The sequence below is a fragment of the Cervus canadensis genome, chromosome 4 (genome assembly GCF_019320065.1).
Source record: "Cervus canadensis isolate Bull #8, Minnesota chromosome 4, ASM1932006v1, whole genome shotgun sequence".
In the NCBI taxonomy this organism is placed as follows: Eukaryota; Metazoa; Chordata; class Mammalia; order Artiodactyla; family Cervidae; genus Cervus; species Cervus canadensis.
The window spans coordinates 28572965-28600434 of NC_057389.1; the positions used below are offsets into that span (position 1 = coordinate 28572965).

Sequence of the window (27470 nt, forward strand, 5' to 3'; positions counted from 1 at the left end):
TGTTTAAAAAAGTCATTTTATAGAAGTCAAACTTCCTACTTACCCAACTGAATGCATCCAATTCTTAAGTTCATGTGGGACAGAAACCTACCCACAGAGGATCCTGAAGAGCTATCAAGTCCATGTTTCCTTCATTCCTCTCTTATGTTAAAAGCGCTTTTAAAAAGGAAGCAAAATTACCAGAATCTCCATTCAGATGCTCCAAGTTGGGGCTTAGCAGGCCATCTGCAAGGGATGAAAAAGCAGCACTGATTTGTTGGAGTCGATTAGACTTTGTGGTAAGTCAGGAGTCCTGAGTTCAAGTCAGGTGCTCAACTACCTTAACTGCCCCTTCACATCAGCTGCCTGCCTGACACACCGCTCCAGGCATCCGTTTCCTCACCCCCGAATGCCCTCCCAGATGCAGCCAGTCCTTCTAATATCACATCTATGGCTCTACAATATGTTGGAGGTTTTCTGCTGTCACTGTTTTCTTAATGGGGAGTGCTTTGTAGAATCACTGATTTCAGCTCTAGAAAGCTTATGTGTGCTAAAGGTTAACAATGAGAAATCTTATTTAATATTCTAGATTCTCTCATCAAGAAGAAATTCTCTTGGGATTTGTTGAGCTCATTTGCAACGCAGCAACAATTTATTCTCTACATTAAAATCAAAAGGTTGCCTTCTCTTATTGGGTGACTCTGATATGCCAGCAAAAATCAGCTCCTCTGTTTGTTTGGCTGTGGGGTAATTTCGTAACAAAATGATGAATAACAGAGGGGCTTTTTTTGAGCCATCATATTATCCTAAGAACCAGAAGGTGGATTTTGAACTAGGAATGGGAGGAGTGATTGCCCACCCTACCTGGCAGTGTACAGCAGAAAAAAAGAAAGAAAAGTCAAATACTTTAAAAATCAACTTCTAATGCGAAAGGTCTACATTTCTCTAGAGAAAATTTAACTAATTAATTATTAACTCCCCATCACTTGTCAAGTTCTTCAGGCAGACAGTAACCTCACTATTTTACCTGGCAAACACCCATATCCCCTTAGCCAGGCACACGCCCGTGAGTTTGGTACTTCATCTCACTAATTCTCTGCACAGTCCTCTGAGATAAGTGCTATCTCCCCCTTCATAGGTGAGAAACCCGAGCTGGCTCCAGCTTTGCCAACCTCGGTCGCCCCAGATTCAGTGAAGAGTTCCCTTTCACTCTCCTCGCGACATTCCTGGCCCCTTAAATCTCACCTCCTGGTGCCGCAGGGTGCGGGATGCGGACTGGGGACAGCGGCTCAGTGCCCTTTGGAGCTGGGGCGGGCCTGGCGAGTGGCCAGGGGGCGCCCAGGCCGGGTCGCTTCGCACTCTTGACGAGCCATGGAGCTGGAGCGGCCGGCGCCCGCGGAGGTGCGCATGAGCCAGGCCATCCAGCCTGCGCACGCCACCCCCCGGGGCGAGCTGAGCGCAGCGCAGCTGCTCAAGTGGATCGACACCACAGCCTGCCTGGCGGGTAGGAGTGCTGGAAGGCGGGTGTAAGACCAGGGAGACCCAGGGGTGCCGGGGTCCGGAATGCGGGAGCCCTACCTGAGGGGCCCAGTGTATGTTGGGGAGGCGAGTGTCCGGGATGGCGGAGAGTGCCTGGGAAGTGGGCTGGGATGTGGAGATGCAGGATGGCGGGTGTCAGGAAGGCAGAGGTCAGGATGTCAAAAGATCTGGGGCAGTGGGGTGCGGGTCTGCGCCACCCCAGGACCCGGAATGGATAAGGAGAGAGAAGGAAGGAGAGGAAGGTATTTACAGAGTTTTCAACCTTGTGCAGCTGGGAAATAGTGATTGAGATTGTTTATCCAGTACTGGGAAAGTCCTGGACCAGTGGTTCTTAAACCTCTTGGTCTTTTATCCCATTAAATAAGCGAGGCCCCAAGAGAACTTTCATGTGGGTTCTTTTTTATATGCATACTTACCATATGTGAAATTTTTAAAAATAATTCTTTTGAAAATAACAAAAATCCATTATGTATTTTTACTGTAAAATAACTATTTTCAACAAGAACATAAATGTACTTAGAGTACTGGTATTGGCTTACATTTCTGCAGATCTAACATTCAGTTTAATACATCACCCATCTCCCATATCTGCTTCTGAATTCAGTTTGTTGCCTTCCCCACCCTCGTGTAGCCTGCACGAAGGACCTTTGCACCTGCTGTTCTTTCTTCCTTTGCACTTTTCTCCTGGCCCTTCCTTGCATTCCATCTCCACGAAACACCATTTCTGCACAGCAGTCTATCCTAACCACCTGCTGTGCACTTGCAGGCTTTCATCACTTTGTCACATTTCCTTTCCGCATTCCTTCACACCGCTTAACACAATCTGCAATTACTTTGTGTGTTAGTATGTCCACCTTTGATTTCCTGACTGGCCAGTTAGCATGTAAACTAAAGTTAGTTTTCTAGTGGTTACTACGCCCTAAACAAAAGCCTCCTGACTATACGGATGGGTAACTGAACGGGTGTGTCCAGAACCGGCAGTCTTATTTAGGAGGCCAGGCTTTGCATACAATCCTTAATAGACTCAGAAGATGTACATTTTAAGTAAACTATGTGAGGATAAAATATTAGAGCTGGAAGGAGCTTAAGATCACGTATCCCAGGATTCTTATTTTACAGAGGACAAAAGTAAAGCTCAGCTGATTACAAATCCCTGCTTTCCTCAATGAGTGTTCATACAATTTCTAATCCCCTGTGTGTTAACCACCCACAAAATTCAGTCATATATCTGATGCCAGTTTGTTTGATTTCTGTTTGTTGATAGGAATGTTTGGTTTCTGTCTTAACAGGTTTAATCAGGATTTGAGGTTGGTTATAATAACATAATAATGGCGACATGAATACAAATGTAATTCACATGGAGGAGAAACCAGTATAGAAATTATGGAGGTTGCTAATAATAACGATGCCTATTTCCATGGCAACTGAATTCATCATGTGAATATTGAAGTGACTTTTAAAGTTACCTCACTCCGTGCTTCTGTCCTGTAATGAAGGAACAATTGCCCTTTTGCGATTTTCATAAAAATTTCTATGCTTTTACATCTTTGGAAACTCAGACCACAGCAGGAGTCAACTGATAACCAATTACTGTGGACCTTAATAGTTATATTATTAATAATACAATATTGAAGAAATCTTTATGACAAAGTTGGTTTGGAAACATGGTTAATACCTGTGTTAAACACTCTACAGTAAGAAAAGACACCACATAAGCAAAGGACATTATCTAGCCAGTGAACGTGAAAGTTGCTCAGTGTCTGACTCTTTGCAACCCCATGGACTATACAGTCCATGGAATTCTCCCAGGCCAGAATACTGGAGTGGGTAGCCTTTCCCTTCTCCAGGGGCTCTTCCCAACCCAGGGATTGAACCCAGGTCTCCTGTATTGCAGGTGGATTCTTTACCAGCTGAGCCACAAGAGAAGCCCAAGAATATTGGAGTGGGTAGCCTATCCCTTCTCCAGGGGATCTTCCTGACCCAGGAATCGAACCAGGGTCTCCTGTATTGCAGTCGGATTCTTTACCAACTGAGCTATACCAAGGTGTAACTGAATCTTTGGCAGAGAAATGCTCCATCATGGCATTATATTTAATACAGTAGGAGTAATTTAAAAAAAAAAACACCTGTTTTTTTCTGGCATTTTTCCAACCGGAGTTCCAAGTGACCCACATTTCTGTGTAGACACATTACTATGACAAATAATGATCACAACTGTGGCCCCAAAGTACTTCCATGACACCCAGGCACTGCTAGATTCCAAAATGCCTTCTCAATATTTAAAGGAAGATTAAATACATTCACTATCATGTTGCCATTAGACCTCATTTCTGTCAGTGGCCCCATTATTCTTCTCATATCTTAATCCTAGAGGCTTTAAGCCATCTATGAGTCATTCTCCACCCTCCATATTTTAAAATATCTCAGACTCACATTTCCTTCTCTATTTCATTTGTGCATCTTTTCCAGGGTTCACTCTTTCAGGAATGGCACCCAAATATCCAGTGATGCATGCCAAAAATCTAGGCATCAACCATCCTTGATTCTTGCTTCTCCATCCATATATATCTCATCTATGAACCAAGTCTTATCAACGTTCCCTTGAAGCAATCTTTCAAACCCAAGCATCTTGCTAGCCTCCACTGCCACCACCTAGTGCAGGATAAACATCATCTTTCATGTGGACTTCAGCAGTGGTTTCCAAACTGGTCTTCTCCATTCATTCTGGTCTCCTCTCCACACTGCATCTAAAGTACTTTTTGAAGGTGTTTATCTGATCATGTCACTAGTTCTGTTCATCTTGTCCCACTGTCTTCCTTACCAAAGGCTATAAATGTTCCTCTTCTAACATGGTAAGTATCTCCTATTAGAAAAATATCTCCCACAGATAACAACTATAAACTCTGGAACAAATACTGAATAAAAGCCACGTAAGGGAGCTGAAAAGTGAACAAAAGCAGGCTTAAAACATTTGGAAATCAACACTCAAAGGAACAGAATGGTGCTAAGAAACTTTATCTTTTTTTGTTTGTTTGTTTGTTTTTAATGATTTTAAGACCTTCTTTCTTTCCTTAGAAAGAATCCACTATTCTCCCAGCTTAATTTCTGAGGGAAACCCACAGACTTGCTGATTTGAAGAGGATTTTGGGGAAATACAGCTACTGGAATGTGAGGGGGCAAATTCAAGACAAGAGAGAGGCAGAGAGGCAGAACCCTAAAATATATCTATAATCTTTGCTCAGCTCTCTGGTGACCCTGAGCCATGTATACACAGGCAGACTCCAGACTTCCTAGCTGAGGCCAAAATAATTAAAAGAGCTGATCTCCCACCTCTAGGGAGACAGTTTTATACTGTGAGCTTAATTAAATTACCCAATGGAAAAAAACACAATGCTCTTCAGAGGACCATATAAGAACCCACAATTTCTATAACATATCAATCATAATAACTAGGCTTTAATCCAAAATTACTTGATTTTCAAAGAAACATGAAAGCATGACCCATTCTTAAGAGAAGAGACAGACAGTAGAGACTAATCCCTAGAAGACTTAATGCTGGAATTAAGCCTCAAGGATTTTTAAAGCGAGTGTCATAACTCTGCTCAAGAATATAGTGAAAAATATGATCATAATGAAAGACACAGTAAATCTCAGTACAGAAATAGAAACTATAAAAACAATAACTCAATGGAAATTCCAGAACTGAAAGTTATAGTATTTGAAATTAAAAACTCACTGGATAGGATTAAACAAAGAATGGAGGTGACTGAGTAAAGTTACTAAACATAAAGATCAATAGACATTACTCAATCTCAAGAACAGGGGAAAAAAGGAATTTAAAAAATAAAATGTCTGGGATTTATGAAAAAAATCAAATGCATAAAATTTTTTATTTTTATAATTTTATAATTATAATTATATAATTTTATATTTTATAATTATATATAATTATAATTATAATATATATTTATAAATATATATTTGTATAATATATAATTTATAAATTATATAATATATATTTATATAATTTATAATTATACATATAATTATAATTATTTATAATTATAATTATATTTTATAATTATAATTTTATAATTTTTATAATTTTATAATTTTATTTTTATAATTTTATAATTGAAGTCCCATAGACAAGAGAAGGCATGGGAAAAAAGCAAATATTTGAAGAAATAATAGACCAATTTTCCCAAATATGGTACAAGATTGCACAGATTCAAAAAGATCATAGGACACCAAGCAAAATCAATACAAAGAAAGTCACATTTATGCACATCATCGACAAACTATGGTGAAGAGAAAATCTTGAAAGTAGAGAAAAACACTTTATGATATATAGGAAGACAAGGATTAGAATTAGCCACTGACCTCATTAGAATTAGGGCTTTCATCGAGGCTCAGATGGTAAAGAATCTGCCTGCAATGCATGAGACCCAGGTTCAATCCCTGGATTGGGAAGATCCTCTGGAGAAGGATATGGCTACCCACTCCAGTATTCTTGCCTGGAGAATCCCATGGACAGAGGAGCCTGACGGGCTACAGTCCACGGGGTCACAAAGTCGGACGCAACTGAGCACCTAACACTGTTTCTGCTCCTTCTCATCTTCCAGATCTCACTTCAAGCATCCTCTCCACATGGACACCTTCCTTGACATCCACCCAGGTGTGGTTCCTCAGTTACAGACCCTCAAAATATCCATGTTTTCTTCAGATCACCTAACTTATTTTGTTATTATGTACTCATTTAATTAATGTCTGGCTCCTCCACTACACTCCATGAGAATAAGGACGGTGGCTGTTTTACATTTCCAGGACTTTACATGGAGGTCGGCACAGCACAGGATGTTGTTCTTCAGTCGCTAACTCATATCCGGTTCTTTGCAACCCAATGGACTGCAGCACACCAGGACTCCCTGTCCTTCACCATCTCCCTGAGTTTGCTCAAGCTCATCTCCATTGGGTCAATGATGCCATCCACTCATCTCATCCTCTGTTGTCCTCCTCTCTTGCCCTCAGTCTTTCCAAGCATCAGGGTCTTTTGCAAACAGTCTTCTCATCAGGTGGCCGAAGTACTGGAGCTTCAGCTTCAGCATTAGTCCTTCCAATGAATATTCAGGGTTGACTTCCTTTAGGATTGACTGGTTTGATCTTGCTGTCCAAGGGACTCTCAAGCACCTTCTCTAGCACCACAATTCAAAAGTATCAATTCTTTGGCATTCAGCGTTCCTTATGGTCCAACTCACATCCATACATGACTACCGGAAAAACCACAGCTTTGACTATATGACCTTTGTTGGCAGTGATGTCTCTGCTTTTTAACTTGCTGTCATACCTTTTCTTCCAAGGAGCGTTTTTTAATTTTGTGGCTGTAGTCACCATCTGCAGTGATTTTGGAGCCCAAGCATTTAATCAATATTAGTTAAAAGAAGGAATGAAGAAGTCACCATCGTTTTGATCAATCATCATTCCTGGATTACATCCACTTAGCTACTATTCCTCAGCTTTTCTCAGTTTTCCCAGGAAATCAGAAATAGCTTTAGAGGTCCTCCACTTTTACTGGCATACTGCATGAAGGACAATTAAAACAAAGAACCAGAACAGATTGGTCCTGTCGAACTCATATCTGTCACAATTACAAAGAAAAATGATCACACGTAAAATTTGTGGCCCTATGTTGGTTCCCCATATTTTAATTTTTCACTTTTAATTTAATGGCCCTTGAAAGTCTATAATATAGACCATGGCAATTGAGTCCCTGAAGCCCATATTCAGCCAAGAACTTCTCTAGGGAGCATTCCTTGGTTGGCCTTTTTTCTCAGAGTTTCTATTGCTTCTACAGTCAAAATCACTATTTAGAACAATGTATTTGATCTTTCTAAGCCAAAATTGCCTCATTTGTAAAATGGAACTATTAACAGTATCAACCTCATGTAATTAATATGCATACTTAGCTCAGTGCCAGGCCAATAATAAATGATAATTATTATTATGATTATGTTTCTTTGTGATCCCTAATGCAATCTGGTATAGTGCTACATACACATAGAAGATGCCCAATATACACAATAAAAAGTTAGTCTTTTTTTGCATTTCAGTCATTATTTAAATCACTCAAAATTTGGTAACTCATGTTGGTTACCAAATTGGTTGGCTATAGGGTTACACTTTATCGACAAGAATAGTTTAATAAACATATCATTCCCTCATGTCAGGTAACCAGAATGAGTTTAGTCAACACTTTACAGCATATATTTGCAAGAGTCCCAATCATTCTCCAGAAAAAGGGCATTGACTATGGCTAGGTCTCTGTCACTGAGTAGACTCATTAAAAGATAGGACTGATTCAGCTCAAAGTGTCTGAAAATCAATGGGAATTTAACAAATATTTGATACTCTGAACTGAACTGAGCCCACCTTGAGCATTTCTAGAGTCTAATATTTTTATGTGTCTTTTCTCTAATTGAACTTCAGACCTGGGAAGCCCATTCTCCCCTCTCCATCACTCACATACACAGTTCTGCTATGGTTAGTTTTCTAGTTACTCAGTTTAGGTCATGTGCATATTTGGAAGAATAGCTATTTCCAGTGAGTAAAACCAGAATGTCCCATTTTCTACAGAATTAGATCATAGGGAGGAATGTTTCACATACTTGCTCTCTAGAGTACTTTATCATATCTCTTTACCTGGAACTGTCAATATATATTACAATTAAAGTAATCCTCTATACACAGAGAATGCAGATTCAGTATAATTCACTATCTCTTTCTTTTTCATAATATGGCACTAGGAGTGAAGTCTGCAAAATTAAAATGGAGTTAAAATTTCTTTAAAAAGCTAATGCAGTCAGTCTGTTTAGGTTTTAATTGTTCCTCAAAATGAAATTCTGGAAAAAACACATGTCAAAAATTTTCCCAAAGAGGATAAATTCTGATACTTTTACATAAAGTAAAACCAACAATAATAAAAAACAAAAAACTCAACAAATTAAATAATGCAGACAGGGACCATGGAAATAATTGGAGCTCCTTTGGAACCTCTCACCCTACTCAACGCTTTCCTCCTCCTGCATAATTAATGCAAGTGAATTTCATATGGATTTAGTAGTAATAAGTAAATAATGATTAAATACTTACTACATGCCCATCTCTATTTCTCTGACGCCAAGACACGTTTCTCTCTGATTTGGGATATGACCTTGAAGTCTTCTTTACTGTTCAGTGCTTACACTGGTTAAGTGGTTTAAATTTTTTCAGCTATTGGTTATGTGGATAATAGCTACAGCTCTGATACCCTCTTTTAAAAAAAAAAGAAGGGTAGTACTTGACAAAATAGTTAAAGTTGACACCAACTTATTGAAGTTACTATTCAAGTAGCTAGATATGCTGGGTATTGGTGTTAAATTTCAAATCAAAGAAAGTGTAAGTTAAAACTTTGGAGGAAGTACAGTAATTTCCATGCAGTAGAAAAATAATGTATCAAGCAAAGGAACTGTTATCAATCCAGTTCATTCAGAAGGGTGGGCACAGTGGTCCTGTATTGAATAGAGGGATGAGTTACTAGAATAAACCCACTTGTTTTGTTCCTCTTCCTGCATGCTGAAGTATATAAACATAACTAATCCAGCCTTTTTTTTTTATTTTTAACCTATTTTTTGAAGCTGAAAAACATGCTGGCGTTTCCTGTGTCACAGCCTCAGTGGATGACATACAGTTTGAAGCAACAGCTAGGTAAGTGGCATTGCTTTATCATGCCTTTCCCCTGGGTTTATTAGTTCATTTACAACATGTATTTGTGGCACCTAAGCTTACTCATTTGGAGTCAGGGATCCAATTTGTTAATAAGTAGTATTTGAGCCAATGCAAATCAGTAGATAATAATAATTTCAGGACCTACTTTTAGTAAATACTCTTAGTGTAAAATTTATAGCCCTAATTTATTAAGAAATAGCTCTCAGCATTAAATGCCTTTTGGTATAAGGCATTACAGGATTGCTAAAAGCTGATTCTTAAATGGCTTCTTCCTTTACTAGGAATAATTAATGATAAGTATCTCTAAAATGGTGAATTTCATCATTAGGTTGTTGGGTAAATATTAATTAATGTCAGTAGGGATGTTAAATTATGAAAAACATTTTATATGTGGGAGTGTGTATGTTTTACCATTTCTTATTGTAGAAAATTTCAAGATATACAAATCTTTCAACCATATACAAAAGAAGAGAGAATAGTACCATGTATCCCCAAGGACCCAACACCTAACTATGACAATAATCAATTCATGGATGATATTGTTTCATCAGTACCCCCCCTCCATAATCCCCCACACACCTGGACTATTTTTAAGCAAATCCCATAATCATCTCTGAATATTTCATATATATTTCTAAAAAAGTGGGCTCTTTTAGAAAACATAATAACATAGACACAATTCCCAATAGTCTTAAAAAATGTTTGTTTGTTTTTTAACTTAAACAATTGGTCTATTGAATCAGGAACCAATATGGCTGATGTGACCTTTAACATAAAATTTTCCTTTTCTTCTTTTCTCTTGCAATTTATTTTTTTAAAGAAACCTGGTCTTTTGTCCTATACAGTTTACCACATTTTGAATCTGCTGTCTCCCTGTTTAATATGTTCACTGATACAGGGTTGGTCATTATTTCTATACCTTTCTGGTGGCAGAATTACGAATTATGTTTTTTTAAGAGGTCATATTAGTAATTATAATGAACTAGGGTCATATAATTTTATTTATTTGATTTTATGTTTGTATCTCTTTTTCTTTCTGAATATCTTGATCCTAAAAGACATAAACATAACTTACAAAAAAAAAAAAGGAAGAGAGAAGATTGTCTGCTGCTAGTCTGGGACTCTTCCCAAGGATCATGGCATAGTTGCCACCAGTTTTCAAACCCTAGGGAGTCTGTCCACTGAGATGCCCAGTTCATCTCTCCAATCTTCAGCTTACATTTATCTATCTGGCACCTATCCATTTATATACAAACAAAATAAAGTTAAATAAAACCACACACATAAAAAATTATACCCTCAAAGCTAATCCAAAAGAAATTTTTGGTAAGCATTAGAATCATAGATACGGCGAGACCTTTAGAACTCAATGCAGTCATCTTTGCACTGATAAGAACCTGAGGCCTAAGCCCCATAGCCAGCCAAAGGTCAGAGGACACTTACATCCTGGATCTTCTTACGTTCTATCCAGTGCTTTCCCCAACCCACTTCTTCTATCTTTGTGATCAACAATCTTTATTGAACATCTCCTGACACTTGTTCTCATTGTCTGCTGCAGTGTCTGAAAGAGCCTTTGACATTCTAGAGATTTGTAGATACAGATGAAGGTCTGCTGACTAAGTGCAAACACTATGTGATTTTTTTCCCTCAAGTAGAAAAAGCTGACATGTGTCTTTATCTCAACAAAATTACAGATTACTGAAAATGCAAACTTCTTTGAGAACACATTAAAGCACCATTATTAAGCTTAGGAAAGCCAACAGTATATTACAATAAAATATCTATTATATACTTTCCAATCCTAAATTCTATAACTTAGACTTAACAAGTAATCTCAGCATTGGATTGTAGTTTGCCATTTGTACTATGTTGTGTTTGTGTTATCAGAAAGGATTTGTGGCCACTAAAACGCATGGGACCCACACCATTAAAAAATAAGAAAATTGAAAGCTACCTATAGAAAGCCATATAATTTGGTTAAAAGCCATATCAGATATTTTTAACTCACAAATATATATTGCATATACCAAAAGTACTGGTCTAGGCTCAAGAGAATATGTGAATGATTATGACACAGTTCTGGAGTGTGGCAGTCATTCAGTCTGGTAAGAAAGTCAGACAAATACATAGTCATCAGAATAGAGGATGCATGCCTAGGGTGAGTTACATGTTGACTAGAGAATCAATGAGTGTTTCATGATGGAGGTAGTATTTAATATGGCCTTAAATGAGGTATAGATTTTCACCAGTTCACCTCTGAAGTAAGGGAGAAAAATTGAGGAGGCTTGTATTGGATAGACCCTTAGGTGACTGAGGGGCCTAAACACAAAAGCTTTGAAACAACTTGTGGTTACATGATCAGAGTTCCAGAAATAATGTGGAGTGAATGAATCATCTGGCAACCCTGAGTGGTCCTATAAGCCTAGTGAAGCTATTCCATTTGTTTGCTTGCTTGCTTGTATGTCTATCCATTTACTTGTTAACCAACATTTTAAAATATCAATTGCATAGGTTTGCATGTATTTGTTGTAACTTCTCTTTAGGAAACAGTTGTGGTACAAGGTGTAGATTTGGAAATCATTTTGCACATCATCTTAGCAAAGGCCCTTTTCTGTTAAGAGGCTAGTCAGCTGACACATGTGTGGTTTACAAAGATCTGCATCTGTTTTTGGTGCTGTCTTGTTATCATTAATTTGCATTTTTCATGCATGAGCATTATCAACATGGTAAGGTAGAACTGTTCTGTGGCACACATATTTAAGTGAATCTTCAAGTCTGAAACGAGATGTGCTAGAATTACTGAGGGTTGTTTTTTTTCCACTAGAGTTGGACAAGTTATAACCATCAAAGCAAAAGTTAACAGAGCATTCAGCACAAGCATGGAGGTAAGAGGCTCTCCCTTTTCTTCCTGCTGCCTGTCGGTGCTCATCTCTTTATTGTTCACAGAGGACCAAGGGGGACGCCTGGAGTAACTTAGAGTGTATGAGATTCTGAATGCCAGAAGGCCCTTGAATCTGTAGTCAGGCTCACAGGTAAATAAGGAGACTATGTTTCCCTGCTACTACAATTAAATGTGCTGCAATGAACGGTTTTTGCACAGAAGGATACACAGAAAGTAAATATACAAGGGAAGAAGGACACCCTTGGTTCTTTGCCAGGTATGGGTTTTATTTCTTAATTATTCTGACTCTATTAATATTCTAACTCCACTTTTTCTCCATCTCCTCACCCCTAATGAAAACCAGCCCCACAATTAACTAGTTTTTGAAAGGCAGAGTAACTGGAGCAAGAAGGGAAGCTTAGACTTCTCTTCTTCATCTACTTAGTTTTCTTTTCTTTACTATAGTTATGAATACAAAATTCTCAGAAATACAAAGGTCTCATTGCAGGTTAAAATAGCAGGAAAGGATTTCCTGGATCCCATATTGGAACTTGTAGGTTGGTTAGTAGCAGTCCCTTTGCTCTCTGGGCACCAATGACATGTAGGGACTTATATGTGTATCTTAGGGCTCCCATGGCGAAGTTTCACAGATTAGGTGTCTTAAGTAACAGAAACTGATTGCCTCACCGTTCTGCAGGCTAGCAGCCTAAATCAGGCTGTTGGTAGGGTCGGTTCCTTTCCAGGGCTACGGGAGAGAATCGGCCCCCATCCTCCCTCCTGACCTCTGGTGGTTTGCCAGTGATTTGCTTCACCCTGATCTCAGCCTGTCTATACATGGTGTTCTCCCTGTGTTGCTGTGTCCACGTTTTCCCTTTTCAGAAGGACACCAGTCGTATGGGATTAGAGGTCCATCCTACTCCAGAAGGACCTTGTCGTAAATAATTACACCCCATTTTCAAATAAGGTCACATTCTGAGGTACCAGATTTGGTAGGGGACACAAATTAACCCATAACAGAACGGTTTTGGTAATAACCATACCTATGGTGATGGCTTTACCCTGATTTAGTCCTCACTTTCCCCTAGTATCTATATAAACAGGGTACAAAAAACTTGAAGAATTCAGAAAGGTTATACAAACTTGTGGATAAAATGAGCCATGTCAGAGATAGTATAACAGTGCTTCTAGATTCTGATTCTCAACCATAGGGCTCTTGATCTCTGCACACAGTAGCCTCTGGGCCTGGCCTTTCTCCTGAGAGATAGTACTCTCCCTCTATTCAGCCCCTGCATAGATGAAAGTCCCCTTTCTTTTCTCCTCTCCTTTTCCCTGAGACCAGCCAGAATTTCCAAAGGAAGTTTGACTAAAAGCTAAGAAAAGAACAGAAAAGAGAAAAATAAATAAAAAAACAAAACACCCAGTGAGTGGAAAGCATAGATTTCTGATCTGAAGAAAAATAAATAAATTCTAGCCCCATTTAGGGCCAATCTAGTCTCTCTACAAAGTTGTGGTCCTCTGTGGTCTCTATGAATGAGTTGTGTATTCAGTGAGGTCTGGCTGGAGGGAACACCAGATTCCCAGGGCTCTGTGAGCTCTTGGAATTTTTACAAGAGCTCAATTTACAATCGTTTCTTCCTCAGAAACTGTTCTTTTCTGGCTTTGTGAAATTTCACCCTACACAGGCTCAGACTGGTATCAACCTAAACACTCAACAGGGACAATATGCACATACCTGGGATTCTTTCCTTTTGTAGCTCCTTCCTCTCTGGGACAATCTCAGCTGCCTTGATCTTGATTTCTGGGTCCTCATTTCAGTGTTTCCCATTTCCCCTCCTTGGTCATAGTCTGGGAACTGCCTGCAGGATGAGAGCCCAGGCAAGTGCTCCCCTCATTAATCTTCCCTTTCTGTGGAGATCCAGCTCTGCATTGCCTGCTGTCCTATGTGTGAAAACAGTTGCTTCCTATCCCTGGTCCAATTTTCCAGTTGTTTTCATACGATATGGTTCCAAACTGACCTACTATGTCATGACAGAAAGTGAAATTCTCCCTGGCATATGTTTTTGAGACATTTGGTCATTAACTATTCTAATAGAAGACAAGGCTCAGAACTTGCTTTAACTCTCCAAAACGGTTGCTTTGTTTTTACCGTTAGTTGTCTATTTTTCATCTGCCTATTTCTCTGAAAGTAGAAAGTTATGTGGGTGAGAGCTGTTGGGAGTTGAGAATGGATGGTTTAAATCTGGTTAATCACCATCTAGTTAACTTACATTTACCATGCAAATACTAATTTGGTTTCATAAGTTAAGTGACTCACTGACTGATGTTTATTTCTGTACATGATGTACTTGGTGAAGACGAAAGAAATAGATACTATCGTTGATAACACAGTGCTGAACTAAGATGGGCGAGGTTGTCCACTGTTTCAAGAAGATAGTATTATTTCTCTGGGCTAAGTTCCCGCACTTCTGCAGAATGTGATCATGATAAGGACCTAAGCTTCAGAGTTCTTCATGTGGGAAATCCAGTCCACTGTGCTATCACCATAGAGTGTCTTAGCCAATTCTTGCTAATCCTGAAAAAGAAAACTCCTAAAAGAGGAAACAAAGCTGCAAATAACATGACTATAAATAACATTTTATCCATGTCAACTTGGTTATAAAACTGAGACTGAAGAGTAAAAATAGTTATGGTACACCTCTCTGATGGGCTATAAGGCATTTGTTAAAATCTTATTTTCAAAAGCACATTTAGTAATAATAGGATTTGAAAATGTTTAATAAATGCCCCAAAGTTGTAAGATATAATATAAAACTGTAAATACAGTATGATAGTCTTTTGTGTGTATACAAATACATATACATACACATCTATATACATATAGACACATTTCATATGTATGTATATAACACTGGAAGAAAATTTATATAAAGGTTAGTAATTATTAATTTGGGTGATGGGATTAGAGATAATATTTACTCTTAATAGTCAGATTCCATTTTTATCATTTATTTTTATACTTAACAAAATTTTCCATGGTAAATATATATTTTTCTATAATCAGAGATTTTTTTTTTCAATTTAATAGAAAATCATGGAGAGGACAATACTGACTAAAAGTAAATTAAAATACTGGTTTTATTCAAAAAACAAAGCAATGGTGAAGTGCATAAATGAATTTTGAACGCCGCAGTGTCATCTGTTATCTGGATGACTGAAAATTTTTTATTTTTCTTTCCACTGTAGATCAGCATCAAGGTTACAGTAGAAGACATGCTCACTGGCACTGAGAAACTTGTTAGTGTGGCTTTCTCTACCTTTGTAGCCAAACCAGTTGGAAAAGAAAAGGTAAATTTCTGTCTGAAAAGTATCTAGCATATAATTCAGGGACTCATTAACAGAATTACCAGCATCAGAATTGTTACAGGTAAGGGACATTTCTTTTTGACCAGGAATACACTTTCCCAAGATTTGTTATTCACCAATACTTACTGTAACTGTCACCAATACTTATGCAATGATATCACAGTATTAACTACCTTAGAAAAATTGAGAGATGTAGCCAGTTTGTGAAAGAGGGAAAAAACACTGTGTTTTAAGTGATCTGAAGGTCATATCAGTTTCCCAAAAATATTGCTTACTGGTTTGGTTCTTTTGTGGTTATGTAACTCAAAATTGAGTTAAAATATTTTTTAAAGCAAGAGCATTTTAGCTACCAATTGTGCATTATGGTCCAATCACTTTTTCAAACCTAAAGGAATAATGTCAAAGTTGCTGAGTTACTGAAGTTTGAAAATAAGCTGCAGGCCATATGGTGTAAAAACACCCTTAAGAGAAATATGTTGGCCTGATGTAGGTATTCCAGTGGGCTTGCCTGGCATTGGCCCAGAGCAGCTTGTCCTTTGTCTACTGCAGACTTACTATAATTTCTTGGATTTTCTTTTTAGAGCCAGGATACCTAGGGGAGGATCCACACTTAGTATAAGCATTTTAAAATGTAATAATTCAAGTTAGAACTCAAATCTTTCACTTGAAGGATTGCTTTAGAAGTAGGCACAGTGGCCTCTCCTAGCTCCACAAGTACCATTCACTCTGCAAAAGTCTTCCTCTCGTGGAACAGCCAGCTGGGACAAAGCAAAGTTTTCCCTGTACCCAAAAGCAGCAGTCACCAGCAACTCCTCACTTGGGCCAGGAGGCACACAGATGGACCAGGGCCTAGTGAGGCCATGGTGGTGCCTGGGTGGCAGGTGTCTCTGCAGTTTCGTATACTGGGACACTTCTTCCACTCTCTGATATAAAGTAGACCACAAAGCAAATCGCCATTGCCCAGGGGCATTGTTTTTTCAAGTTCATATCACTTATTGTATTATAAAAATGCAGCTTTCTGGGCTGTATCTCAGACCTATTGAATTAGAATCACTAGTATAGAAGTTTGGACTCTGTACTTTGACAAAGCATCCTAGGGATCCTATGTTCACTAAAATCATTGAGACACTGAGACAGGTCTTGTCAAACATTGTTTCTCCTGGAATCCCCTCTGAATCTCCAAACTTTTGTGAATGAGAGAATATGGGCGTGGTTGCAGAGTTCTGATATCTGAGAGCAAGTGACAGAAAGGAATCCACCTCCCCAAATCATTCCTTCACATGGAGGAGAAAACGAAGCCCATCTTCTTCCCCCTCCAGCTTCAGGGACTCGTGGAATAAGAACAGAATAGCCACACTTCAGTCTAGTCTCCGCTGAGCCTAAAGATCTGTTTTCCAGCAGTGCTTCTGAGAAAGCAAGTGCCCTAAGTGCTGCCAGAACTGGTTAGCTCAGATAACCTTTATTGTAAAGCACCTGTATTTTCTAGTTGGTAACATTCTTACTCAGTAGCACACCATTAAGAGAGCCATGAAAAATCAGTGGTTTGAACCGACAGGGCTACCCGGGTCTCTGTCCAAAGTGAGTTCATTCCAGGATGAGATGGGCAATGATTAACTCAGTCTAGTTCAACAGTGACACAGGCCAGATCATAGAACGCTTCCCAAGACTCCACAGGGTAAGCACGTGTAAGGCCTTACGGAAGCTAAAGGAAACGGCACAGCAGCAGAAAGAAAGCACAGCAAACATCCGAGACGTTCAAGACTTCCAGCCAAAGCTCTCAGCACACAAAACGTACTTCATTTGCAGATTAGAAAGCCAAAACATTAGTTTACCAGGTGGTCTTTTGCACCCCACTGGTCACACAACTAAAATAAAGCTATGTAATTAGCTAAACCAGTATAAGCTATTAGTCATTACACTCCTAAACAAGTTGGATGAGGTCATCCAGGGGAATTTGACTTTAACCATGTATTAGAAATCGCTAGCTATTTCACTGTTATCTTGGTCAAGGGTCAGACTTTACGTGGCCTGTAAATAAGCATGGAGCTCTCCCAGTCCAGCTGCAAGGTGACTCACACACAGGACAGCAGTCAGGCATTTCTGGAAGAACTTGAGCCCTTGCTTCTGTTGCATGACATTTCCAGGTTTCTGGAGGTCAGCTGGAGCTTTATTCTGATATACTGATTCTTTCAGTTTGCTTATTAGATAATGTTCCCATCATGTGGTGAAATTTCCAAATAGGGAATATCATGACAGCTTTCTCTAGAATATCTTTCTCTCCCTCTGATATCTTAATTTTTCAAAAGGTAGAAAACATTTCTTGATAAGAATTTAGTGGAGTCAAAGTCCCTCTCCTCATTCATTAATGTGAAGAATATTTTCTTTTGTAATTCTGCTGAAAATTTTTTAAATCAGGGAAAATTAATATTTGGAAAACTTTTCAAAGGCACATATTATATGAACAAATTATGAAGCGTACATTGATTTTTTTAGTTTAAAAATATTTTAGGAAAAAAATTAAGACTAAAATGTACACATCCATAATATGTACATTAAATGTACATATCCATAAATGCTCTATTTACTTGAGTTAGAAAATAATGTGGCATATTATTTGTTTTTGCAAAGTTCATGTTGTGCTTTTATAATTTAACAAGGTAATGAAAGATAAATGTTTTTCTTTTTCTAGATTCAGTTAAAACCAGTCACACTTCTAACTGAACAAGATCATGTGGAACACAATCTGGCTTCTGAGAGAAGGAAAGTTCGATTACAACATGAAGATACATTTAAAAACTTGATGAAGGAAGGTGGCAAGTTTGACGGTTAGTAAATCTATTTACAGGAACTTTCATTATATGATTGTGATCATATTCTGGAGGAGATTCCATGTGCACTTGAAAAGAATGTGCATTCTGCCACTGTCCTGATCCTTTCTGGTAGTGACACAGAAAACCAAAGACAGAATAACCTCAATTCAGGTCAAAGTTCCTGACCAAAAAAAATGTGGGATAAATGTGACGTTGTCCAGGAGGAATGACAAAATACTTACAAACATCTAAAGTACAAGAACTGAAATTGACCTCCAGATGAGTATGTCCCAGTTGGAAACCTGTAGAAAGGATGAGGTTTGTTTACTGTCCTTAACATGGGTGCACAACCAAAGCTCTGAGCCTAGACTGGTCTCTAGTCTAAACCGGGGAGCGTCCCATTTCCCCAATGATTGGCAATTACCTCCAAATAGGCATACTTCTGCACCAAGGTCCCCTATACTGAATACATTCCTGTATACATTTCCTAGATGATCCTTATACACAAGCAACCTGCCCTAGTACACAGCTCTATGTACCCCAGTGTATGCCATGTATGTCTTTACAGGAATCAAGTAAATTTTTCTTTAGTTATCCATCAGAAAAGGAGTTGCCTTATATCTGAGTCTTTACAAAGTCTCTCACAGTATAAGGTCTTTTCTTATTTTTTTAATTTTACCTTGGTAACACAATATTCAAACAATTACACACCTTTTTTTAAAATTTAGCTGTATATTATACAGATAATTTATATTAATTTATTTTGAACCAAAAAAGTACCATTTGAGTATGAGAAATTAACCTTAAAAAAATCTCAATCAGTACTAGTTTTGGATGTTTATAAAAAATTATCTAGCAAAATCAGTACTTAAAAAAGATAGAAGTTGGAGGGATTTAAGAATTTAAGATTTCATATGCTTTTTAAGGATTACTTTAGGAAGCAATCCAATTCTGATTACAGCAATATGGTGGACTCACAGTCTGAAAAAAATCTAAAATTTCTCGACAAAATATTTACAAACACGTCTCAGCAGGCAGAAAACTAAGAAAGAGGCTTCAAGTCCACAAATGATCAGAAACACAAATACAGCAGTGTAAGGAGACACAAGAGCTGGCATTTGCTAAGGAGCACCCTGTAGGTGGTAGACCCTGAGCTGTGTTTTAAGGGGCCTACCCGAGCTCAGGAAGCACAGTCAAGCAGGAAGCTGGATCAGGGAACCAGACCTGGAGCTGAAACACCTCCAAAATGATACCCTTGGGGGGTCAACTGGAAAAACCATGCCTCCGAGAGCTCTGGTCAGCATGCTTTCCACTTAGCCCTATGTGGAATGGAAAAACACTTGTTTCTTTTTGAGGATTCGATCACAACTGCATTCTCAAGCATGTTTGGTGTCAGAATTCACATAATTTGTTTGGTTTGAAACAGACCAAGTAAAACCTAGTGTGAATTCATACTGTGTTAAGTACCCACGGGTGATCTGCAGCCACAAATGCAAATCCTCTGTGCAGACATGACTTTAAGCCCAGTCCTCAAGAACCCCCACAGATAGAGATCCAAGGAATGTGAGCTCTTAGACAAGAATCATAAGACAAAAGTAAGTCACCTGAATTCAGAAAAGCACCGGACAACAGAATGAAGCCTGCAAGGAAGACTAAAGAAATAGAATTTAACACATAAAGAATCTGAAATAAGAAGGTAAATATTTTAAGAAATAAAACAGCATCAAAACTATTATGTAGGAACAAGAAAATGATCTAGAACATTAGATGAAGAAGCAAAAAGAATAGATAATAATTAAAATTTAAAACTTAATAATGAAACAGCATCTGAGATAGTAAACTGGAAAGTAAATCTGAGGGAGTTACCTAGAATGCAGATGGATAGACAAGGAAATGGAAACTATACAAGAGAGATTAGGAGACAGAGAGAATGGAGTAAGAAGTCTAAGAAGCATCTAATCAAAGTTCCACGAAGAGAGGAGAAAAAGAATGGGAGAGAAGTAACATTTGAAGCAAACAACACAGATATTTTATTAAGAGGTAACAGAAAAGTTTAATATGCATATGAAAAGATTTTGGACCTCATTATTAATCAGAGAAATGCAAACTATAACCACCACGAGACACTATATCACACCCACAAAACTGGAAAAACAGAAGGGTCCACAATACTAATTAAGTGAAAATGAAGAGCTGGGGAAACTATTGTAAAAACAGAAGTATGAATCAGTACAATCATTTTGTTGCCTAAAAATATCCTGTTGATAGTAAGGACTGTGAATTTGGAATAAATCAGCAAGTTCAGTTCAGTTCAGTCGCTGAGTCGTGTCCAACTCTTTGTGACCCCATGAATCACAGCACGCCAGGCCTCCCTGTCCATCACCAACTCCCGGAGTTTACTCAAACCCATGCCCATAGAGTCGGTGATGCCATCCAGCCATCTCATCCTCTGTCGTCCCCTTCTCCTCCTGCCCCCAATCCCTCCCAGCATCAGGGTCTTTTCCAATGAGTCAACTCTTCGCATCAGGTGGCCAAAGTATTGGACTTTCAGCTTCAGCATCAGTCCTTCCAATGAACACCCAGGACTGATCTCCTTCAGGATGGATGGTTGGATCTCCCTGCAGTCCAAGGGACTCTCAAGAGTCTTCTCCAACACCACAGTTCAAAAGCATCAGTTTTTTGGCACTCAACTCTCTTCACAGTCCAACTCTCACACCCATACATGACCACTGGAAAAACCATAGCCTTGACCAGACGGACCTTAGTTGGCAAAGTAATGTCTCTGCTTTTTAATATGCTATCTAGGTTGATCATAACTTTCCTTCCAAGGAGTAAGCGTCTTTTAATTTCATGGCGGCAGTCACCATCTGCTGTGATTTTGGAGCCCCAAAAAATAAAGTCTGACACTGTTTCCACTGTCTCCCCATCTATTTCCCATGAGGTGATGGGACCAGATGCCATGATCTTAGTTTTCTGAATGTTGAGCTTTAAGCCAACTTTTTCACTCTCCTCTTTCACTTTCATCAAGAGGCTTTTTAATTTCCTCTCTGAGCTACCAGGGAAGTCTTAAATCAGCAAAGGTAAGTTTATTCATCCATCCATCCATTCATTCATTCAGTAAATACTAACTGAGCACCTACATTCTGGAATTCCATTAGGATTTTAAAAAATCAATCCTTACCCAAAGGAGCTCAGGATCTAGGGTGTCAGATAATCAAAGATCACACAAACAAACATAAAATTGTGACTGTGAAAGAAAGGTACAAGTAGGAGCTCAGTTGTGGAGGTCAAAGAAGGCCTTCCTGAGGAAATGGTAACTGAGATGGGCCAAAACAGAACAGGAGGTAAATGGAAGATGGTGGTGGTGGCCAGCGGAACTGCTACTGACAGAGAGAGACCATGTACTAATGCCCTGATGCTGAAGATGGCATTTTAGTTATAGGAGCTGAAAAATGCTGGAGTGGCTGGAATGGAGGGAGAGAGAGATTAAGAGAAGATGTGATGGGGGAAGAAGGGGTGCTACTGGCATTCAGACTAGCTGGGGCTGGAGAGGTAGGCATGGGCCAGATAAGAAAGGAAGGGCTTGGGGGGTCATAAGAATGATTCAGGCTTTCCCAATAGGCCAAGGGGAAGTCACTGCATGTTTTTAAGGAGGGGACTGAAATGATCAGTGAAATGCAGGGGAAAAAAGTGAAAGAAAAAGACAGTTAATTAAAAATATAAAATTTACACTAGGAAATGGAATGAAAATCTCTGTAACCACACTCTTCTGCTGACTTATCTGTAAGTGTGCCAAGGAGGGCTCCATCCCCAGTTACCGGCAACAGCTGGGCATATTTGTGCTCTCGCGCTGCCAGCTCAGCTCTGCCTCCGAGAGCTCAACCAGCATGGCACCCCTGATTTGTAATTCCTCCCCCACCTCCTCAACAACAGCACGTGAGATTTAAGCCTAGCTGGTGATTCACTTGATGATGCAGGAAGTATAACTGAATACATTTTACTGCTTTGCAGCCAAAGTAAATGATTTCTCCATTGTTGAGAGGAAAAACCAATTTGTCAGTAAATGAAGCAGATATGATTCAAAAGAAGCAGAAAGACACTAAGAAGAACAACGTATTGTGTCTTTTCTTTTTGTGACTGCTTTCATTACACAGCAGTCACCAGGGGAGGCCATATTCCCATTCGGAAGTTTATAGTGCAGCAAACAGTTCCAGATTCTCAGTGTCCATGGCCCCTAAAGCTCAAATCCCTTTCTTTTCATTAACTTTTACCATAAATGGGCCATATTTAAAGTTATACTTGATAGGTCTTGAGACATGCACACTCCCATGAAACCATCACCACAACCAAGACAATAACATATCCGTCAATCCCCAAATTTCTTTCTGCCCTAACCTGCTCTAATCTGCCCTTTCTCCACCTGAAGCAACTCAAATTTAAACCTACTTACTCTTTTGATCAAAATTCTGGTTGACTTATAAAATAGGTTGGAATACAATCTCTAAAATGCCCTTTCTGATCTGTTGTCTTACCCAGTTCACTGTTAAATAAAACCTATTCATTTCCTTGGGAGTTTTAAGTCTTCAGTTCAGTTCAGTTCAGTGGCTCAGTCGTGTCCAACTCTTTGTGACCCCATGAATCACAGCACGCCAGGCCTCCCTGTCCATCACCAACTCCCGGAGTTTACTCAAACCCATGCCCATAGAGTCGGTGATGCCATCCAGCCATCTCATCCTCTGTCGTCCCCTTCTCCTCCTGCCCCCAATCCCTCCCAGCATCAGGGTCTTTTCCAATGAGTCAACTCTTCACATCAGGTGGCCAAAGTATTGGAGTTTCAGCTTCAGCATCAGTCCTTCCAATGAACACCCAGGACTGATCTCCTTTAGGATGGACTGGTTAGATCTCCTTGCAGTCCAAGGGACTCTCAAGAGTCTTCTCCAACACCACAGTTCAAAAGCATCAATTTTTCGGCACTCAGCTGTCTTCACAGTCCAACTGTCACATCCATACATGACCACTGGAAAAACCATAGCCTTGACTAGATGGACCTTAGTTGGCAAAGTAATGTCTCTGCTTTTTAATATGCTATCTAGGTTGGTCATAACTTAAGTCTTGGGTAATAATATTTAATTTTAATTAAGTATTATTATTTAATTAATAATATTTAATTTTTAGAAAATTAAAAATAATTTAATTTTTCTAAAAATCTCATGAGTTGAAGGAAAGGTTATAGCCTCAGGTTCTGCATTTAACTCTACCATTTTTGTTTATGTCTACCTTTCAGATCCCATTTGTGATGATGAGGAAGGAACTGTTTCCACAAGGGGCACTTCTGTTCAGAGCATTGAACTTGTCCTCCCACCCCATGCAAACCATCATGGAAATACATTTGGTGGCCAGATTATGGCTTGGATGGAGGCGGTGGCTACTATTTCTGCAAGGTTCTTGGTTTTAACCCTTGGTTTGTGATCTTGAGACTAGTCAGGAAAGGGCAGAAGGTTCTGAGGCTGAGTCAAGGGAACAAGCAGAGAATAATGTTGCCTTTTATCAAACTGAGAAAATGATCAGTCATTTTCCTGTTTACCTGAGAATTATTCTGTCCTTTCCTGAGGGTTAAAGTTTAAATTCTTTGTTCAAAAATAAAAAAGGAAATGACAGTTCTTACAGTTATTCTGAATTATGACTGTTGATCTTGCAACTCTTGTAAAGTTAGTTATGACAAAGTAGATGGAAAACAGAAATAGAAGACAGCCATTACACTTAAAAACAGTCAAGATACAAACTTTTTAAAAAGTGGTTCACAATTAGGTCTGACCTCTGAAGGTGCTGGTTAGAATCATTATGGCCAAAGGATTAACTGAAAAATATAATGAGAAAGAGGGAAGAACTTGGAAAAGTACTTTTAAATGCTGCTCAGTTTCAAAAAGGGTAATTTCATTCTTAATGGAGCCATGTAGGTAATTGGGCAGCTTTAAAGAACACTGTAGTCTCTGACAATGCATTTGAACAGGATCTGCCCTTCTGACAATTTTTGTAACCACTGAAAATTGTTAAGGTTTTATTTTCCCTAAATTAAGAGAATTTTATTTATTAATATGTCTATAGTTATGACTATAATTAGAAACCTGTGGTTATCCTAAAATTGTGCACAAATATAAGAGCTTGTTTTTAAACGACATTGTCATTCTTAATGACAATAAAGCATTTAAGCCTATCCTACTATAAAGGCTTACAATGTAATTAACTATGGCAGAATCTGTTCACTTATCATTGGCAGAATTCTTTAGAGTAACTGAATGACCACAGTGGGAATCTAAAATGTAGACAATTATAGTAACTTTCTGAGATCAAATTTTCTTTATAGATTTTCAAAACTTCACATACCAAAAACCTGTAAAATGTGTACCTTGCAGCCTTTCAGGCTTTGTACAGCAATGCAGGTAACTTTTTTTGTGGGGAAGAAGAATTGGTCTTTGACATGTGGATGAATTTAGGTTAACAGTGTAGCCAAGGAACTCATGAGAATGGTATCAGCTGAAATTTCTCTTCACTGTTTCCTATGCCAACCTGGGAGTCACGGCTTTCTGTGACTGTAGTCCTGAGCTGTCAGGAGGAATAAAACTCTGAAATCAGAACAAAAGACAGTTGTTTGTTTTTTGGAGATACTTCCATAGGGCACAAAACAAGAACAGGACTGTCATCACAAGAACAGAAGCACCAGCATCTTGGGAAAGCCACCCACAGACTGGGACACTGTATTCCCTAAAATATTTGCAGATAATGTTACAGGACCACTCTTGACACACACAATCCAGTTATTTTTTACCCTCTTGAGCTAAAAGAGATGTTCATTAGAAATCACCCCGAACACAGGTCTATTGCATCCATTAAGCAAAGCAATACCTCCTGAAAACATTTTGGAGAATGATCACTTTCTTCTCTCTCTCTCCTTCCCTTTGTTTCACCAGCCGCCTGTGTCGAGCGCATCCTGTTCTGAAGTCTGTGGACATGTTTAAGTTCCGGGGACCATCTACAGTTGGAGACCGTCTTGTCTTCAACGCCATCGTCAACAACACATTTCAGACCTGGTAAAGCATGTCTGGTGCTCTTAGATTGCGAAAAAACGAATTCAAACTTGCACATAAGCAATGCTCTTTGTTTTATCTCAACCTGGAGGTGAGTATAGGGAATACTTTAAAATAACCACATTCCTTCTAATTTTTTTTTGAAATTTCATGTTCAAAATCTATAGACATACATATTAATCCTCTGTTCCCCTGAGGCCTCCTTACACTAAGTTATGATAAGTTGGTTTTTGTCTCATAATAAGGTTGACTATATTTCCCACTTGATCCAGGATGGTCTTGGTTTGTGCGTATCATAATCATTAATTTTCCTTTCACTCTCAAAAGGGTCCCATATGGTCAACCAATTCATAATGGACCTGTCATTTATTACCATGAAGTCCAAAACACTTCTCAGTTATTTTTATTATTCTTGACGCACAAAGAAAAGATCTACCTTGGTATTTTTTTCTTTTTAAATGTAAAAAAGAACATCTGTATTTCCTATCCAACTTCAGTGTTTGATGCTTTTAAATTATAGAACTATCATTTTAGGAGAAAAAACATGACTTTGGCATAATTTAACACCCCACCCCTCCATTACCAAAATTTATTCATGAATGTATATAAGGTTCCACTGGCCTTTTTTACTACTTGAAAGTGGGAAAGTAAAGCAGACATGCACCCAGGAGCTTGTACATAAGATCAATCGACTTGATGAAATGGATGTTAACCGCTGCATAGATTAGCAGACAACAAAGAAACAACAACACAGGGTCCTCCTTCTCTTCCTTGCCTGGAGGAGCTGGTGGGGTGGTGGGCGGGGGAGGCCTAGCATGCTCAGGCTCTCTGCCCACTACCCTTCTTGCCCTTCTGCAGTGTTGAAGTTGGAGTGCGTGTGGAGGCCTTTGACTGCCAGGAGTGGTCTGAGAGCCGGGGCCGTCACATCAACAGTGCTTTTCTCATTTATAATGCTGTCGATGATAAGGAAGAACTGATCACATTTCCCAAAATCAAACCCATGTCAAAGGTCAGTTATTAGCACGTGCAGTTCAGTAATCAGACCACTTATTCTGGGGGAAGCTGTGGTACAGAGCTGCACCCAGAATCTTTTCCTGCACTGGCAACAACCTCCACGTCCATTCCCCTTTGCTTTTCTTTCTTTTTTGCCTCACAAAGTAAAATGATCCTTTTTCTCTTTTTCCAAATCACTCTGGTCTTTTATTTAAACGGTGAAGGCCCTGAAGACCTCACATCTATTCAGCCACATGCTGCTGTTGGAAACATATGTCTTCCATGTCTCATTTCTGACTCTTTTCCAGCTTTATATCCAGTTCTCTATGCTGCTCTACGTTCATCGGGATTAAATCTTATGGAATAAACTGCCTTACTGCTAACTCTGACCTGAAGATAGTTCATGTAGAGACTCCTTGTCCCAGTTAGGCTTTTCAACTGACTTAGGAGAGAGAGACTTAAGGATTGTAGCACAGAAATATTAAGAATGTATTGACTTTACTTTTTTTTTTAAATTTATTTAAGGATGATTTTCGACGGTATCGTGGAGCTCTCGCACGCAAGAGAATTCGCCTAGGCAGGTAAGGGACTCGGGTGTAAGATTTTATGGACTCTCATCTGACAAATTACATAGCAAAGAGCCCTCTCTGGCTCTCTATTCCCACATAATATAAAAAGAGAAGGTTTGATGTTTTTTGACTGTGGATGCTACTGTGATGAAAATTGTTCTTCTTGATTGTTCTACCAGTAAAGGCCATGTTTTGTAACTGCTGATTTCACTTCAAGAAAGTGTCACAGTTATTGCTATGTGCTAGATACAGGGAAGAAAACTATTATTTAAAATTTTCATTTTTTTCCAGAAAATATGTCATTTCCCACAAAGAAGAAGTTCCACTTTGCATACACTGGGATATTGGCAACCAGGTGACAATTTTATGATCTGAAGTTTTTCATGTAAAAATCGCTTCATTACAAAAACAGGAACCGCCTCACTTAACTGACTCATGTTGTGCCTACACAGGCTAGATGTAGAGGTGAATTATAGCAACTTGTCAT

General features: G+C 38.9%; 1 protein-coding gene across 1 annotated transcript in view; it reads left to right on the forward strand.

Annotated features, from left to right (window-relative positions):
- The first annotated feature begins 1230 nt into the window (after positions 1-1230).
- The window catches only part of ACOT12 (acyl-CoA thioesterase 12), a 38189-nt gene continuing 11949 nt past the window's right edge, over positions 1231-27470 (forward strand). The window contains exons 1-10 of the mRNA XM_043464740.1: positions 1231-1483; positions 9192-9261; positions 12107-12167; positions 15407-15508; positions 18216-18351; positions 23621-23777; positions 25305-25424; positions 26280-26430; positions 26940-26995; positions 27275-27338. Of these exons, the coding sequence (XP_043320675.1) occupies positions 1351-1483; positions 9192-9261; positions 12107-12167; positions 15407-15508; positions 18216-18351; positions 23621-23777; positions 25305-25424; positions 26280-26430; positions 26940-26995; positions 27275-27338 (1050 nt within the window). The 5' untranslated portion in view covers positions 1231-1350. The remainder of the gene's footprint in view (positions 1484-9191; positions 9262-12106; positions 12168-15406; positions 15509-18215; positions 18352-23620; positions 23778-25304; positions 25425-26279; positions 26431-26939; positions 26996-27274; positions 27339-27470) is intronic.